General features: G+C 47.1%; 5 protein-coding genes across 5 annotated transcripts; 3 read left to right on the forward strand and 2 right to left on the reverse strand.

The window, feature by feature from the left end:
• Nucleotides 1-49: 49 nt before the first annotated feature.
• B0J16DRAFT_331287 (major facilitator superfamily domain-containing protein) lies at nt 50-1552 on the forward strand. Its single transcript, XM_046126558.1, has one exon. The coding sequence runs from the start codon at nt 81-83 to the stop codon at nt 1446-1448; it is 1368 nt and encodes a 455-aa protein (XP_045990510.1). The 5' UTR covers nt 50-80; the 3' UTR covers nt 1449-1552.
• Nucleotides 1553-4482, reverse strand: B0J16DRAFT_331289 (uncharacterized protein). The gene is made up of 4 exons (XM_046126559.1): nt 3160-4482; nt 2792-3057; nt 2051-2734; nt 1553-2002 (listed from the first exon to the last, which is right to left on the reverse strand). The coding sequence occupies exons 1-4, from the start codon at nt 4320-4322 to the stop codon at nt 1563-1565; spliced, it is 2553 nt and encodes an 850-aa protein (XP_045990511.1). The 5' UTR covers nt 4323-4482; the 3' UTR covers nt 1553-1562.
• Nucleotides 4483-7227: 2745 nt separating this feature from the next.
• Nucleotides 7228-8679, forward strand: B0J16DRAFT_360523 (uncharacterized protein). The gene is made up of 5 exons (XM_046129700.1): nt 7228-7312; nt 7362-7580; nt 7647-7941; nt 7992-8147; nt 8200-8679. Exons 1-5 carry the CDS (start codon nt 7289-7291, stop codon nt 8517-8519), a joined length of 1014 nt encoding a protein of 337 aa, XP_045990512.1. The 5' UTR covers nt 7228-7288; the 3' UTR covers nt 8520-8679.
• Nucleotides 8680-9134: 455 nt separating this feature from the next.
• Nucleotides 9135-9794, forward strand: B0J16DRAFT_367894 (uncharacterized protein; the record flags this gene model as incomplete). The annotated part of the gene is made up of 3 exons (XM_046130166.1): nt 9135-9297; nt 9354-9694; nt 9744-9794. Exons 1-3 carry the CDS (start codon nt 9228-9230, stop codon nt 9792-9794), a joined length of 462 nt encoding a protein of 153 aa, XP_045990513.1. The 5' UTR covers nt 9135-9227.
• A 3638-nt stretch (nt 9795-13432) lies between these two features.
• B0J16DRAFT_315174 (uncharacterized protein) lies at nt 13433-14345 on the reverse strand (the record flags this gene model as incomplete). The annotated part of the gene is made up of 4 exons (XM_046125233.1): nt 13433-13519; nt 13565-13645; nt 13693-13800; nt 13851-14345. 4 exons carry the CDS (start codon nt 14343-14345, stop codon nt 13433-13435), a joined length of 771 nt encoding a protein of 256 aa, XP_045990514.1.
• Nucleotides 14346-14522: the final 177 nt, after the last annotated feature.

The raw sequence follows: 14522 nt of genomic DNA on the forward strand, positions 1-14522 counted from the left end.
GACGATCACATAAATTGAAACGAGTCCGTGACATGGCTCTCAGACTTCAGTAGATCCTCATTGTATTTCCGCACATCAAAATGACTTCCACAAGCACTCTGACTCCAATCTCGGACCTCGGCAGATCGACAGACTCTAGGCCAGGTTCTGACGGCACTGAACTGCAGATCATACGCCCAGACCCGTCAAATGACACTCCACTAGCCGAAGATCAAGTGCCGGATCATGCGACGAGTGCAATTCCCGATGGTGGCTACGGCTGGACGATTGTCTCTTCGTGCTTTACTCTCTTGTTCTGGATCAACGGATATACTACTGCTTGGGGTGTTCTTCAAGCGTCTATCGTTCAATCACCGAGACTGCACACTAATATTCGCACTATTACTTTTGTGGGGAGTTTGTACATGGCTTGTATGGTCGCTTTTGGACTTCTCTCAGTGAGGATTTCAAGACAATATGGCATTCGATATACAAGTCTTACAGCGACTATTCTATTCGGCGCAGGCTTGATCATCACAAGTTTCACGCTCGAGCATCTCGCAGGCTTGTTCTGTATCGCGGGATTACTCGTCGGCCTTTCAACCTCCTTACTGTATACCGCCACGAACACCCTCCCAGTTCAATGGTTCAGCAGTAAACTCGGCACCGCAAACGGGATCGTCAAAGCAGGTGGTGGCGTCGGCGCGACAGTCCTCCCACTCGCAACACAAGCGATGATCAACAAGGTGGGATTACAATGGACGTTCCGCATTCTTGGCTTCTCTATCCTCGCTACTGGAATTCCGTGCGCTTTGATGCTCAAGGACTTTGCGCGGAGTAGTTCGACATCTCGCTTTGACTGGTCACAGCTAAAGAGCATGCCTTTTCTGACACTCGCTATGGCTGGTGCTGTCGGAGTATTTGCCTTATTCGTACCTCCGTTCTTCCTGCCCGTGTTTGCGAGGTCGATCGGCCTTTCGGCTTCAACAGGTGCCGGGTTAGTTGCAGGTTTTGGTGCTTCGACGGCAGTTGGACGCTTTGCTGGTGGTTGGATCTGCGATCGCATTGGGTCATTCAATGCCCTCGCCCTCGCCGCTTTGATCAACAGCGTATCCATGCTAGCGATCTGGCCCGTCAGTTCATCCTTGCCACCACTTTTCGCCTTTGCTATCATCAACGGTTGTGCGAATGGGAGCTTTTTCGTTGCGCTGCCGACGGCTGTGGCGACGCTGGCTCCTGGTTCTGCTGCAGCGTCTATCAGTTTGATGACTTCGTTCTGGACGCCGGGGTATTTGATGGGAGCGCCTATTGCAGGAATTCTGATCGATTCACAGCGTGCTTCTGAGGCTGACTCGATTGAGCCGTATAGGGCTGCTATTTTCTATGCGGCTGGTGTTGGATGTGTTGCTACGTTGCTTATTATTGTTTCCAGGATGTTGTTGAGTAAGAAGTTGATCAAGAGGCTTTAGATCTTGGATTAATGTAGCTCCCTTCTTACTGTTTGCCGTATCATGCTCGACGTGGATATTTTAGTGGTAATAACTTCAAGCAGAAAAAAGATAATGATATTTATGTAATGACTTTTAAGCATCGTTGTACTCTCCCCTCATAGAAAAGTCGGCGTCAAAACCAAGATTATCAGCCACGACCTGCGAACTTGCATTGTCGTGGTTAGGACACCACATACTGCCTAAACCGCTGTGCCATGTGTTGAGCCCCCCTGGCTGCTCGAAATTGAAGCCCACGGACGGCAAGCTGAAATTTGGTACTACCACCTGTAACCTATCGACGTTTCCATTACTTGCAATTCCTTGGCCATCGTTCAGTACATCATTGTGACCTAAACCAACGTCAGGTAGATCGCTATTAAGTATCGGCCTTCCATCTCTGGTGTTTTGATCCGTCGGTGTTTCAAACAGTGTTGGAGTGCCAATATTGAAGCCGGCTCGTCCCTTTCGCCGATATGAAGCCAAGGTAGATTTGCGAACAGATCTTCTTCTAGATCGATCACAGCATATTTCACCTGTTCAATGTTAGTTGTGCTTATTGTTAATTTGCTTACTTTAATTACGTTGATGAGCAAGGAAATTATCGTATCTCCAGAAGTAAGCTCCACAGAGACTGCATTCGAGGCGCTTCCGAGGCGCTTTGTGGCATCGTTGTTGAGGTAGAAGATGACTTTGCTGCTGCTGAAGTACCTGATGCTGTAAGCTGACGGGTGAAGCCTGCTGCTGTAGTTGCCAGAATGGTGGTTCAATTGTCTGCCGAACGACCCCTGAAACAGGAGCCGTATGGACCTTCATATTTGCCATCTGTAAATTCGACTCGTCGGCCACATCAGGTTCCCCTGGGTCTGTATTGAAATCGGATCCCGAACAGCGAGTCAACGCACATTCTGATATGTTTTCAAGTTTGCGTGCTTCAGATGAGGCCTTACCTGTAGTATCCAAAGACATCAATGGCCGAAGGCATTCCTCATCATGCTTTCTTTCTGAACCTGAAGCTGCTGTGGCCGGTGTCCTATCATCTAACGGAGAGTCCACTCTCTGATTGTACAGAGCAGACAGGGTCTCATCAAAAGCGGCAATGGCCCCAGACTTCATTAAGTTCATCACTTGAGTGACATGCATATCCATTCTCAAAGGTGTTTCGACTAAACCCCATCTCGAAAGTACTCCGTCTAGATTCTCTCTGAACATCTCCTGGGCAACGGCCCTCGGAGGAGGTTCAGGCCTCTTCTCTTTCTGCTCGTAATCTGACCTAGATATCAGTAATTATTTCCTACGCAAGTGCCCAGTGAACTATAACTAACAAGGGCTTGGGAATGATGTCTCGTTTGGAAAGAGAATCTTATACACGCTAAACCATTTTTCGCTTTCTGAAGCTGTAGTTTTGCCCCTTTGCTTCAGTAGTCTCATTTTGTTCTCATCGAGCAGACCCGTGGTAGATGGACTTTGTCCAACATTGCAGATTTCTTGGGCTTGACAATGCTGCATCTTCGACAGATTATTCTCGAACTCCATGAGGCATCTAGGGCATTGGTGGTCTGGGGCCTTGTGCCTGCGGAATAAATGCTCTCTAAAACAAGATAATGATCAGTATAGTTCACCATACAGACAAAAAGAATTAAGCCTTGAGTCAATCTTCTTTGGGGGCATGGTGGAATCGAAATATCCATACTTGAGCCTCTGCATGTTAGGCCACCCTGGTCCAGAACACGATCGTTCGCTACTGAACCGATGAGGGTTGTACTTGTAATATGGACAAGCAAACTTTGGGGAATTCTCATTCTGGGCGATGATTTTTCTAGGCCTCTTTTCGTCGTCGTCGTCATCTGAGGAATCTTCAGCATTTGTAGATCTCTTCTTACCCACCACAGAAGGCCATGTGGCATTTCTATGGTGTTTTTGAACACTCCTTCCATGGTCATTCTGTCCTTGAGTAGAGCTAGTGCCGATTCGTTGGGTTTCCGCCTCACCGTCTTGCTCCGAATCCTTGGCCGCAGTTCTTAAATGCGGGAGGATAATGTTAACGGCGGTAAATCCCTCGGACTCTGCCAGTTCCCTCATTGCATTGACACTTCGTTGTTTTGCATGGAAACTTTGAATGGCCTCAGATAAACTCAAAATATCATTGAATATTCGTATGGGGGAGCAGACTGCATTGTATACGGGTGAAGCTTTGTTCTCTTGCCTGCTAGAACATTCTGAAGAGACTTCAAAAGTTCTTTCTTCGGTGCACGACGTTTTACACTGCTCAGTCGCACCAGATTTAACTGGTAATTTGGCTGGTTTACCCAGTTTTACATCGTCATCATTGTTAGGGAACGGGAGATACAGTTGCCGCCGTGAAGAGTCGCCGCCTTCATTATTTCGGCGGCCCAGCTGTTGCTGATCGGCCAATCGAGTAGGGTACGTGCACAAAGGATTGCTCCAAGCATGAGCATGTAGAAAATGAAGATAGTGCGTGTCGCAATATTGGCATAGCCAAGAAAAATAGCGAGGAAGAAGATCGCTTGTAGACGGAAGTGACAAAAGCTCCCCTGGGCTGTTTAACACATGGTACGCTGTCTGGATTAAAGCTTCCAGACGGATGGCCGCGATAACGTCAGCTTTAGATGCTGACGCCTTTTGCATCCGAAGCCCATCTTGTCCCGGTGCAGGACTTCCCGCCATTCTTTGGATCACCTCAGATTTCCTGAAGCCCAGAGGAATATATACAGTCGGATTTCGATCCGGAAAGGCAGAACGTCCAAGTGTTGGGTCGCATTTGACGCGTCCATTTGATTTCTCGTCGGAAACGCCTGTCCACATCAGGCGCCCGAGTGGCAAATCGATAGACATCTGAAATATGTGGTCGACTTGTAATCTGTTGTAGTGAAGACGTTTTGGTCAGTAGATTCAAGAAATCGGGATTTGGGCACTCACCACATCAAGGTCGACGAGAGAAGTCGCGAGGACTTTAAGATAATGTAGGACGAGAAAGTGACGTGGCAGCGAGGGGTTATTTCAAGGCGAAAAAGCTGATGTGATTCAGCCTGAGCGTATTGCATTGCTATCCAATCACTAATCAGGCACCCATGCGTACTCAGGCATCCATAGTCACTATTAGAAAGAAGGGGGGACAAGTAGAATAGCCTGGAAACAACAGGTAACGTAGCAGCTGATTACTGATTTGCTGTGCTTTTTTCTGGCGTATGGGAACTGCAGGGAGCTTGTGCATAAGCGTGTGCCACATTAAGTCTTCCACCTATCAGCACGCTCAGAATGGGCTTGAAGAGGCCAGCATTGAATTAGTTTTCTCTTCATGCGTCATGCGCATCGAGTTTCTCAATCATCCTAGGACTTCCTTCCCGCGTTGTAACGTATTACAACTACTTTGTCCAACTATATCACATCGTACAAGTAGACGTAAAGCTAATGTAAGCTATAGGCGACTTGATTGCTTGTTACAATATCTAAATAAGCCTAATAGTAATGAATTAACAATGCAGAGCCATGTGTAAATTTCGTTTGGTAGCTATATGCAACCTGATCGAGAAATAACTAAGAGGTATCATATATGCAGCATTCACTGCTAGCGTCGACTTGTTTTCCGGATGGAATTCGATAAGGTTGAAAACGGCAGACGACCTGGTGCGCAACAGCAGCGTAGCCAGGACTACAGTCCAGAGGACAGAAACGTTCGTTCGTCTTCTGTGTGTTCAAAAGTCTGGTTTCTTTTAGTACGCATTACGGGCGTCTGTAGATCTGTCACCGACAAACCCTAAACAGTTTGTCTTGAACACAGGTACTTGCGATAGTTGATAATTAGCTGCTATAAGCAACTTACATTGTTGAGACCTTCAGAGACTTACCAGCTTGAAAGAAATAAATGTAGTTGTTGATACGATGGAGGATGATAAGAGACTGACTTGGCTCTAAAATATCCATGCCTCTCTCTGCTTACCTCATCGTGTTAAAGCGCAAGTCCTCATCTGAAAGTTCGAGCTTCTGCCCTCATGATATCGGCGAGAACCCAACGAACGGATTATTCCCCACGGCCAAGTCCCTCTCCCATACCAATCTGACGATTTAAGATCAAGCCGAAGATCATGAAACTGGCTAAGTTTTGAGAAGATTGAGCTGACGTTATGTTTGCGGATTACCCCACATCTCTGTGCAATGGTTGATGGAAGTTTATACAGTCAGATCTAAATTACGTGAGATGCCATCTGGGATATGAGTTTAATGTCCTGCGACTTATTGATCCTTGCGTTCTTATATGTTGACAGTAAGAAATTGCCTCTTGACAATCGGCAACCTTACTTCATACTAGTATCAGCGTAGCTGGTCAAGCCCTCAAAGAGACTTGCCTGACCACCACCTGCTATCCGTTTTCTTCGATCTCCTTGCATCAACTGTGACCTAAGTGAAGATACATAAGCTTCGATGGAACTCCAAAACTGTTAACCACTAGCTTCAGCCATATTGGTTGAAGAACAGTTCCTCGAACCAGAAAATACATATATGCTTCAGCGTTTGGTTGGTCTTATTACCAAGGAACATTGCAATACTCACGTTTTCAGCATCAAGCCATGTCCACGCATCTACCTCAGGGACATATTCGAACCATTTCTATCGAGGAAGGTTCCCAAGGCTCTAAAGGATGAGCTCGAAAAACATTGGTGATCGTGCTGACCAAAACTATCAACTAATGCCTTGTTTTATCACATACACTTCCAGGAATTGCATCTCAAAAAAACCCAAATAGTTAGTGCTATCAACTCTCCACTCAGAAGATAAGATATGAGATTATCGAGGCTATAAAGCGGGAATAGATTGCAAGAGTCAAGATTTTCAATTCAAGCCTCTCTAACCAGCGACAAGTGAGGGACCAGTCAAAATTGAGTTTACATCTTTCCCTGTTCCACCAGCCACAACGAACCGCCAAGAAAATATCATCAAAGAGTCACTCAATAGCCTCACCTCGCTTAAAAGACCCTTGCAACTGTCCGGCCAAGTCCGAGAGTTTGTCTCACGCGCATTCTTTATTTATCTCCAAGTAGAAATGGCTGCAGTAGTGTTCCCTCTAGAACGTCAAGATGAAATGTCACGCATCTTGGCATAAACGGCCCCTGCGCAACTTCACCAACAAGAATTGAAACGGTGGCATCTAGAATATTGGACGGCGCATCAATAAAATCCTTCGGCCATCTTCCCCGGTTCAATGGTGCCGCTAGTGAAATAGAGTTTCGTGAAGAAATAAGCCACAGGGATAGGGCATATGATTGGCCAGATCAACGTACTCTCGCCTATCAAACACTAGATTGTTGTTGCAGACTGATTAGTTCGCTGGGATATTGTTGGGAAATACCGACCTCGAGATCCTGCTATCCCTTTTCTGCCTAGACTTCTGCGATCACTATCCTTCATTAAGGAAACATGCTTCCCTACCCAGTACAGATTCCACCCAGAAATCATACAATCCCTACACTGTAGCACTGTCCCCTCTACGCTATTCCCAATGATGGTGTTCTCATTTACCAGCTAGATGCCCTTGTTTGGACTTAACTGGCCACACAAGATCGTGGCGCCGCCCGCGTAAGCTTTTAGTCGGGGATAACTTCCCCATCGCCTGATCCGCTACTCTATCTCTGGCCCGCACGGGCTTGCTTGACTCGAGCGGCCAACCTTATCCTATGGGCCCCTAATCCGCTGCAGTAGTGCTTTATATGCAGCTTTCATCCTTTCTTTTATTCCTAGTATTTCTTTTTTGTTTGTGTCTTGTTTTGTATGCCAGCCCTTGCAGGCTGAGTGTGTTTGCGAAGATGATTTCCAGCACTGCCGTTATGGTGCGTTTGTTGACAGTAGTGTATTGTTTGCTGTGCTGACCCTTTGTAGGCATTCGAATGGATCATTCTCATCCTTGCATACATCCTCGTCGCCGGTCGCATATATGTCAAACTATTCCTCCGAGGCTTCGGTATCTACGCGGCTGACTACTTGTTAATTGCTGGTTTAGTAGCCTGCCAGGGTTTACTTATCTGTGATACTCTGACATACCAAATGAACGCGATGGATGACTTTTCGCTCGCGAGTACGAGTACACCTGTCAAGAAGGTGCGAAATAATCCGACCGAACAATCAGATAACCTCGACCCAAGCCCTTACTGATCATCCACATAGATCCGCTTCGCGACGAACTACTTCTTCGACACGGGCATCTACTTTCCAAAATTCAGCATTATCGCCTTTTACTTCAACCTTGTGCCCGTGACGAATTCGAGCATGAGGAAGGCTCTTTATGCGCTGACTGGGCTAACTGCTGCCTTTGCGTTGACGACCTTTCTGTGCGATACATTTTGGTGTGGAGCTGATCCTTCGATCAACTGGGCGGAAGGACATCAAACGTGTACGGTGTTTACGTCCATGACGCTGATGAGGTTGAATTGGTCTCTGAACTTTACAACCGAAGTTCTGAGTAAGTCAATTCCTGTTGTATTGCGAGTACCACTAACAGATCATTGATAGATCTCGTCTTCCCCATCCCACTACTATCAGGTCTTATGACATCGACACGGAAGAAGATCGGGTTAGCTGTCATCTTCGGAATGGGCCTGATTACCATAATTGTCAGCGTTGGCCGCTTCGTGACCATGCTCTACGTTCACAACGACATATCCATCTGTACATCTCCCTCCACCCCAATCAACTTTCACTCTCAACTAACAGCCTCTAGATATCTGGGCCACTGCCGAGATCTGTATCTCGGTAATGATCGTCGCCCTCACAGCCCTGCGTCCGCTCCTCCGCAAATTTACCAACAACGCGTCTACAAGCAGCGATGACCGAACTGGACCTACAAGGAATTCTATATACTGGCCAGGCAGCAACAAGATTCCCAGAAGACATGTTGTGCAAGTTGGATCAGAGAGTTTGGCGGGTAGTGAGACCGAGTTGAATACCATGAGTGGAGGAATAATGATGACACATCAGGTTACAGTGTCGATAGGCAAACCGGACGGAGACGAAGAGAGTAATAGTGATATCCGTGGATAACGAGGATCAGAATCCTCTACGACTGTGGCAATATGCCAAGATGATTAATAGACGGCCTGGTAAAGCTTTTCCGATCACTTGTACGAACCAAGCTGGAAACAAATTCACGATAAGGCTTATCGCCATAGAAGTTTCAAAACCCGTCGGCCGCCCTATGGAGCTATAATTAAAACTAAAATGTCTAATCTATGCACGAACGTTGCAATAGCGTGGGAAACCTTATCCAGGGTTACTTTAGCCAGATCCTACGAGTCGGCTCAGCCCCCAATGATATCACGATAGCTCCGCCGCAATCCCGAATTGACCATCGCTGATTGGCTGACATTGCTATGTCAGCGCTGTTTCCAACTTCAAACCACTAGGGCCGCTGGAACTAGCGCTAACCTGCGGGAGAGACCATTTAGAGATCCATTCGCAAAGGCCTAGAGATCCAGCGGCGATCCTCCTGATATCATACTAAAATTATTCTGAAATCCTTCGTTGGCTTGCTCGGACTCAACTTCTCGGACTCAACTATGCACCGCCCACAAAGACATTAGCCAATGAGTTGAGTAATTCACCAAGGTTCTCTTCAACTATAAAGTCCTTGCTGTCCATCTTCCTCGTCTTTCTGTTCTCCATCTCATTCTATCAACAGATCTCAGATTGTCTACCATTTCATACATCAACTCAACAGTTCTCTATCCTCCATTACACAATACCAACATAATGCATTTCTCCGCCAGCACTATTCTTGCCGTTCTTCTGGCAGTCATGACTCCCGTCTCAGCATGGCAAGGTAAGTCATCTATCCCATCACGCTCAATATAGCATAGCACTAACATAAACCCACAGCAACATTTCACGATGACATGATTTGCTCTCCAAAGGACGACTCACAGTACCGTATCATCTCAGGCGACGTCGATGGTGGATGCTATGTCTTCGGCCAAGACATGCCAGGCACTGGCTGCGAGAAGTTCACAAATGGTGGCGCCAACAAAGGAGCCTGCGACGGCGAAGAATTCAAAATCGAGGCGATCCTCGTTCAGCCAGACACGGCTTGCTACGTCTATTCCGACGACCATTGTGAAGTTGGTGGCCGATTTGTTTACCCTAAGAAAAAAGAGCCTACTTGCGATACTTATATCGCCGGTTTCGGTTTCGAGTTGTGGACTATCAAGTCGTTCGCTTGTGTAAGTAATTTTGCGCTTGTTTGGTGATGCTGTTGCTGACATGAGATAGACTTCTTCATCAAACCTCGCGGGCTCGGGAATTCCTGGATTTAAGAACTGATTACAACAACCGGACGAATAAGTAGAGTCGGGAGGGTTTCGGCGCATAGGTTTTATATATGGACTATAGATTTGGCTTGTTAAATAATTCTTTGAAGATTAATTTCATTCTGATAAGAGGCTTCCGTGATGTACCTACTCACTAATTCGGTAACTCCTCGTTAGATACATGTTGGTAGGAACTATCAGGCTACAGTATCAAGAGTTATCTATCCCCCGTTACAAGTTTAATAGTGGCTTTTGAGCTATATGGCGTGAGAGGTATCTATTCGTTTATTACATATTTCTCAGTGTGTGGTAACAGGCCTCATTTTCATGCATGTCTCAGCCCCCGCGTCTCAACCAAGCCAGGCAACAAACCACTACGTAACTGACGGTTCGCCCATGAGATTTCAGCGCTGAAGCAAAGTGCAGTAGCCGGGGAAAACTTTTCCGAGCTTCTGGTCAATAGAAATTCCAATTTGGGTTATGTTTCGTGATTGACAAACTACATTTTAAGCCGCATCTCCCTCCCCCCGCATGCACTCAAAGCGCATTATCTTATCTGCGTACCGCGGGGTACGTATCATGAGCCATCTCACGAGCGCCCAAGGCAACAACGTCCGAGCGTACAGCAAGTAATACTGCTACTGAATACTTATCATTGGTGATTCCAAGAAGATGGTGTCGTCATGTCTACAGCTGTTACGTGGCCTTCTGAGATACGCTGGTCCTACTGGGACTGAAGTCCGCAGGCCGCGTGAAGGCTTGGACTGTCATTGCAACAAAAGCAAGGACCAAGCTCTTTGCAATGCTGATGCTGGGCTGTGCCTAACTGCGGAAAGACTGACCAACAATGGGACGCACGGCGCCGGGCCATCGACAGTTCCTGAATCGATACAGTGATCACCCGTATATATCCGTCCGTCTTCCCTTACGCCAGAATGTGATTCATGAAGTCGAGCGGAAAATTAATAGGTTCATGGAAGATGCGATAATGGTCGCATACAGTCGCATGTTTGAATGCGCCAAGGGACCAGTCGACTCGACTCGACTCGACTCTTCGGCATGACCCATCAACTTCCCCGTAAGAGAGTTTGGGGTTAAGATATTACAAGTCTCATTGAATAACTGCAGTCATGACGCACCTTTCTTTTGCAGGCTTCTAGAATGAGGCCTGCCGGTACTAATTACGCCCGGCCAGAGTGGGCTGATGTTTGGGTCGGCTTAGTCCAAGAAAGGGGGGGTTAGAGGGCGGCGACTTGGGGAAGTTCTCGAGGCGTTTTGTAAGTAATGTCAAAACAACAATTGAGGCGGTGAAGCTTCCAAGTCTTTGAATCCTCGTCCGTCGAGCTGATGTCTGGCGATCATGCCGATGTTTGGAAGGTTGAGTAAATGCCTCGATGGTGTGGTCATACAGCGTCGATGGGGAGCTTTGTTGTCGCGATCCTGTCAAATAGAAGGGCGAGAAGTGCACACATCGCAAAGCTTGGCAATCGAAGTGTAAAAAGTCATATCCTGGTCTTTGACAGCTGCATCCATCGTGTCGCATAGTAATGAAACACGACTATTAATATCGGTAGGGCTCAAGCTCGTTCGTAGGGAGAAACACCGTTGCGATGATCTGTTTGCAGATACGGGAGCCCTTTTATTCGTCACGGTCTCGATCCTACAGTCCAATAAGAGGGAAATCATGCATCGTTCGTCCACTAGAACCTGGATTCGGTCAAGCTAGAGTAAATGGTGAACGCAGCAGCAACATCGCAAGCCACGGGGTTATGCGGTATCATTACCCCTCATCAACGGCTTGGTGCCGGGCGGCCAGTGGACTCGGGGCGCTGGAAGCCTTGAACTGGACAATCTGCCTTGTCTGGGATGTTGGGGAGTGTTGAGTCCAACCTATGACAGCGTCCTGTAATTTTGGAAGTCGGCGTGCTGCCCCGTCGTTAGTGTCGCTGCAGGTTGTCGGAGAAGAAACAATGTTATACGTAGTAAGCTGGGTAGATTGAACGCAATAAAATCTGAAGGGCGACGTGAAGCATTTCTCCTACCGTTACCTGCTATCCTTCCACTCATATTGAAAGAGACAAACAAAAGAAACAAGGTACGATGGCCAACGGTGATGGTCGATGGAGGAAGGCTTGGGTAATGGGCTAATGCTCTGGGTGGAATAGAAATGACGACCAACAAAGCACCAGCACCAGCAGCCGGCCAACCTTCAAACCTTCAGCAGAACCTTTTCCGCGACGGCAACAGCCACGGCCAGTTGGACGTTCACCATCGCTTAGCCAACAGCATTCCTGCCCCTTCAGTTGCCAAAAGGGTTGAAGAGACGAACAAGACGCTGAAAGACCTTGGCCAAAAAGAGGTATCGCCCGATTTGGAACACAACAAGATGATGCAAGACTTGGAGAAGCTTCTCTAGAAGGGTTTATAGCTTCTCAAGTGTGGATCAAGACTTTATATAGTTCGAACGGCGGAAACGAGGAGGTAATGAATCGGTCGGATCGTGAAAGCGTCGAAGGCGTTTAGAAGGCGCAAAAAATCGGGAAAAAGGGACAACCAAGTTATCGGAATGTCAGTGGGAAATTTGCAATTATAAGCTGGCTACAATCTATTATTACTTGATATCTACTGTATATATGCCATAAGGGTACTCCTTTAATAAAAGCGGAAGGCTGGACGCATTTGCGTCTCGACGCAAATGCGTCGACATATTCAACGCGTGAAACTACCTTCCCTTGCTTGACCTGGTGATATCCCTCCACAATCGGATCCCTTGGCTGCCTCGGCCGCCTTTTCCCTCCTCAATGTTCTGTTATTGGTGGGGATACAATAGTCCTCCGCTTATGATGATGCAATTACAGTCGTCACCTCATCGGGTGAAAGAATAACAAAAGGCTCACCCGGGCACAATTTGGTGACGGAGTACATGCTGAAGTCTCGTGCTTTATTTCTTCCCTTTAACCGCCGTTCCACCATAAAACGTCAGCGATAACAGGTTGCACCAATTGCTGTGCTCTTTTCAAGCCAAGAATTGAGGTGGCTTCATGCGTGTCTTACACAGCGATGTGCAGACACGAAGTGATTTCTGATTTGTCGGGTCGTTGGACCTAGCCCGAATGAGGCCCCCTTGCATAACAGCTTCGATATCTTTGATGCCTATTCTCAAGGCTCTCATGAGCTGATGGGAGTCAATTCTGAATGGACTTTCGTATAATGAGGCTTGAGAAGACTGAGAAAGAAATGGGAGTTAGAAAGCATATAGCTGAAATACTGCTTCCGAATTTACTGTCCAGGCGCCATTGTCAACAGAAGCTTGGGATATGGTACGATGCACGACGGAAATATGCACAGGTCTCCAAGAAGTGTTATACAGTCACTTACTGCATCGGGCTAGGTACACGTAGTTGGTCTTGCACAAGCCTCGGAGTCACGATACGTCCAATGTGCAACTTTGTTGAGGAAGGTCCTAACCTCCATCATCACAAGCACCTGTACTTGGGTGGGATATGTGGCCCCATTGTGAAAGATACTTGACCCAAACCATCGAATGGGCAACAGATAGTGTGCTGATATTTGTCTCGCGGCTTGCGTTGTCACAATTATTCAGTATCGTCCTGTGGACGTGTTTGAGAATGTGTCTCTTAAAACCCTTGACTAGACAGAGAAGCCTGAGTCAATAACAACGTTCGTTCCCGTTATAGATTGCGACTTGAGCAGTAGAATAATCTGATCCGCCACGTCCTAATAATGATTAGCTTTGGTCTGAGAAGAAACGTGCTTTCTTACATCGACCTGAGTAATCTGTTTGAGCAGAGTCTTCTCTTTCGCCTCTTCGATCTTGGACTGGGGAAAGTCGGCAATCCAGTTCTGTATACAAGTTAGCCGTCTTTTATAGTAAGGGTCAGTGACCATACCGTTTCCATGAATCCGGGCGATACAGCATTGACGCGGATGTTAGGTGCCATGACCATAGCCAGAGACTTAGCCAGGTGGATCTGAGCAGCCTTGGTGACTGAGTACGCCTATAGCATGGATCAACTTGGGAACTTACCCCGTTATAAGAGAGACTTACAATCGAACTTCCACTAGGCTTGACACCCGCAACAGAGGAAGTCATAACGAAAGCCCCCTTCGCTTCCTCAAGATACTTCTTCGCAGCATGGCAAAGGAACAGATGAGACTTGACATTCGCCGCATAACACTTATCCCAGACCTCTTCGTCGACATTATCATCCAGGTCATTAAAGTTGGCAAACTTGGTCCAACCAGCATTCGACACTACAGCATCGAGCCTGCCGCCCGACCACTTCACTGTTTCCGCTACCAGCCGCTCAATCTCTGATTTTTTGGTCACGTCGGCTTGAATGGTGGTGCACCTTACGGGTTGGTGCATTTCAGATGCTCGTTGTATAAGTTGCTGTAGGGCATAATCGGCGCCGACGTGGTTGGAGGCGTAGTTTACTACCACCTTTGCGCCGAGGCCGATGAGCTTTTTGGCGACACATAGGCCAAGACCCGACGTGCCCGCCGTTATTAATATGGTAGAGTCTTTGATTTCGAAAGTCATTATGGTAGTTGTTAGGATGCTGTTGATGGTTTGAGGTAGTGTGAAAAGTTGCAGTTACGGTGACCCCCGCATTGTAGCATGAGAGCCGAAAGCGGAGTTCCAGCAATTGAGTCCACGATTACCATTACCAGCTATTACTGAAATACTAATAAGTAATATATGAAACTACTTTCGTTT

Source organism: Fusarium flagelliforme, assembly GCF_020744385.1.
Source record: "Fusarium flagelliforme strain FIESC 12 MPI-CAGE-AA-0113 chromosome Unknown B0J16scaffold_1, whole genome shotgun sequence".
NCBI classification, from domain to species: Eukaryota; Fungi; Ascomycota; class Sordariomycetes; order Hypocreales; family Nectriaceae; genus Fusarium; species Fusarium flagelliforme.

Excerpts from the sequence above, each read along its gene's own strand:
- B0J16DRAFT_331287 (XM_046126558.1), top strand. The coding sequence starts at position 81 with ATGACTTCCACAAGCACTCTGACTCCAATCTCGGACCTCGGCAGATCG.
- B0J16DRAFT_331289 (XM_046126559.1), bottom strand. The coding sequence starts at position 4,322 with ATGTCTATCGATTTGCCACTCGGGCGCCTGATGTGGACAGGCGTTTCC. Across the intron at positions 3,058-3,159 it reads CCTAACATGCAGAGGCTCAA|AGAGCATTTATTCCGCAGGC; the intron begins GTATGGATATTT and ends ATCTTGTTTTAG. Across the intron at positions 2,735-2,791 it reads GACATCATTCCCAAGCCCTT|ATTACGAGCAGAAAGAGAAG; the intron begins GTTAGTTATAGT and ends TATCTAGGTCAG.
- B0J16DRAFT_360523 (XM_046129700.1), top strand. The coding sequence starts at position 7,289 with ATGATTTCCAGCACTGCCGTTATG. Across the intron at positions 7,313-7,361 it reads TTTCCAGCACTGCCGTTATG|GCATTCGAATGGATCATTCT; the intron begins GTGCGTTTGTTG and ends GACCCTTTGTAG. Across the intron at positions 7,581-7,646 it reads CGAGTACACCTGTCAAGAAG|ATCCGCTTCGCGACGAACTA; the intron begins GTGCGAAATAAT and ends TCATCCACATAG.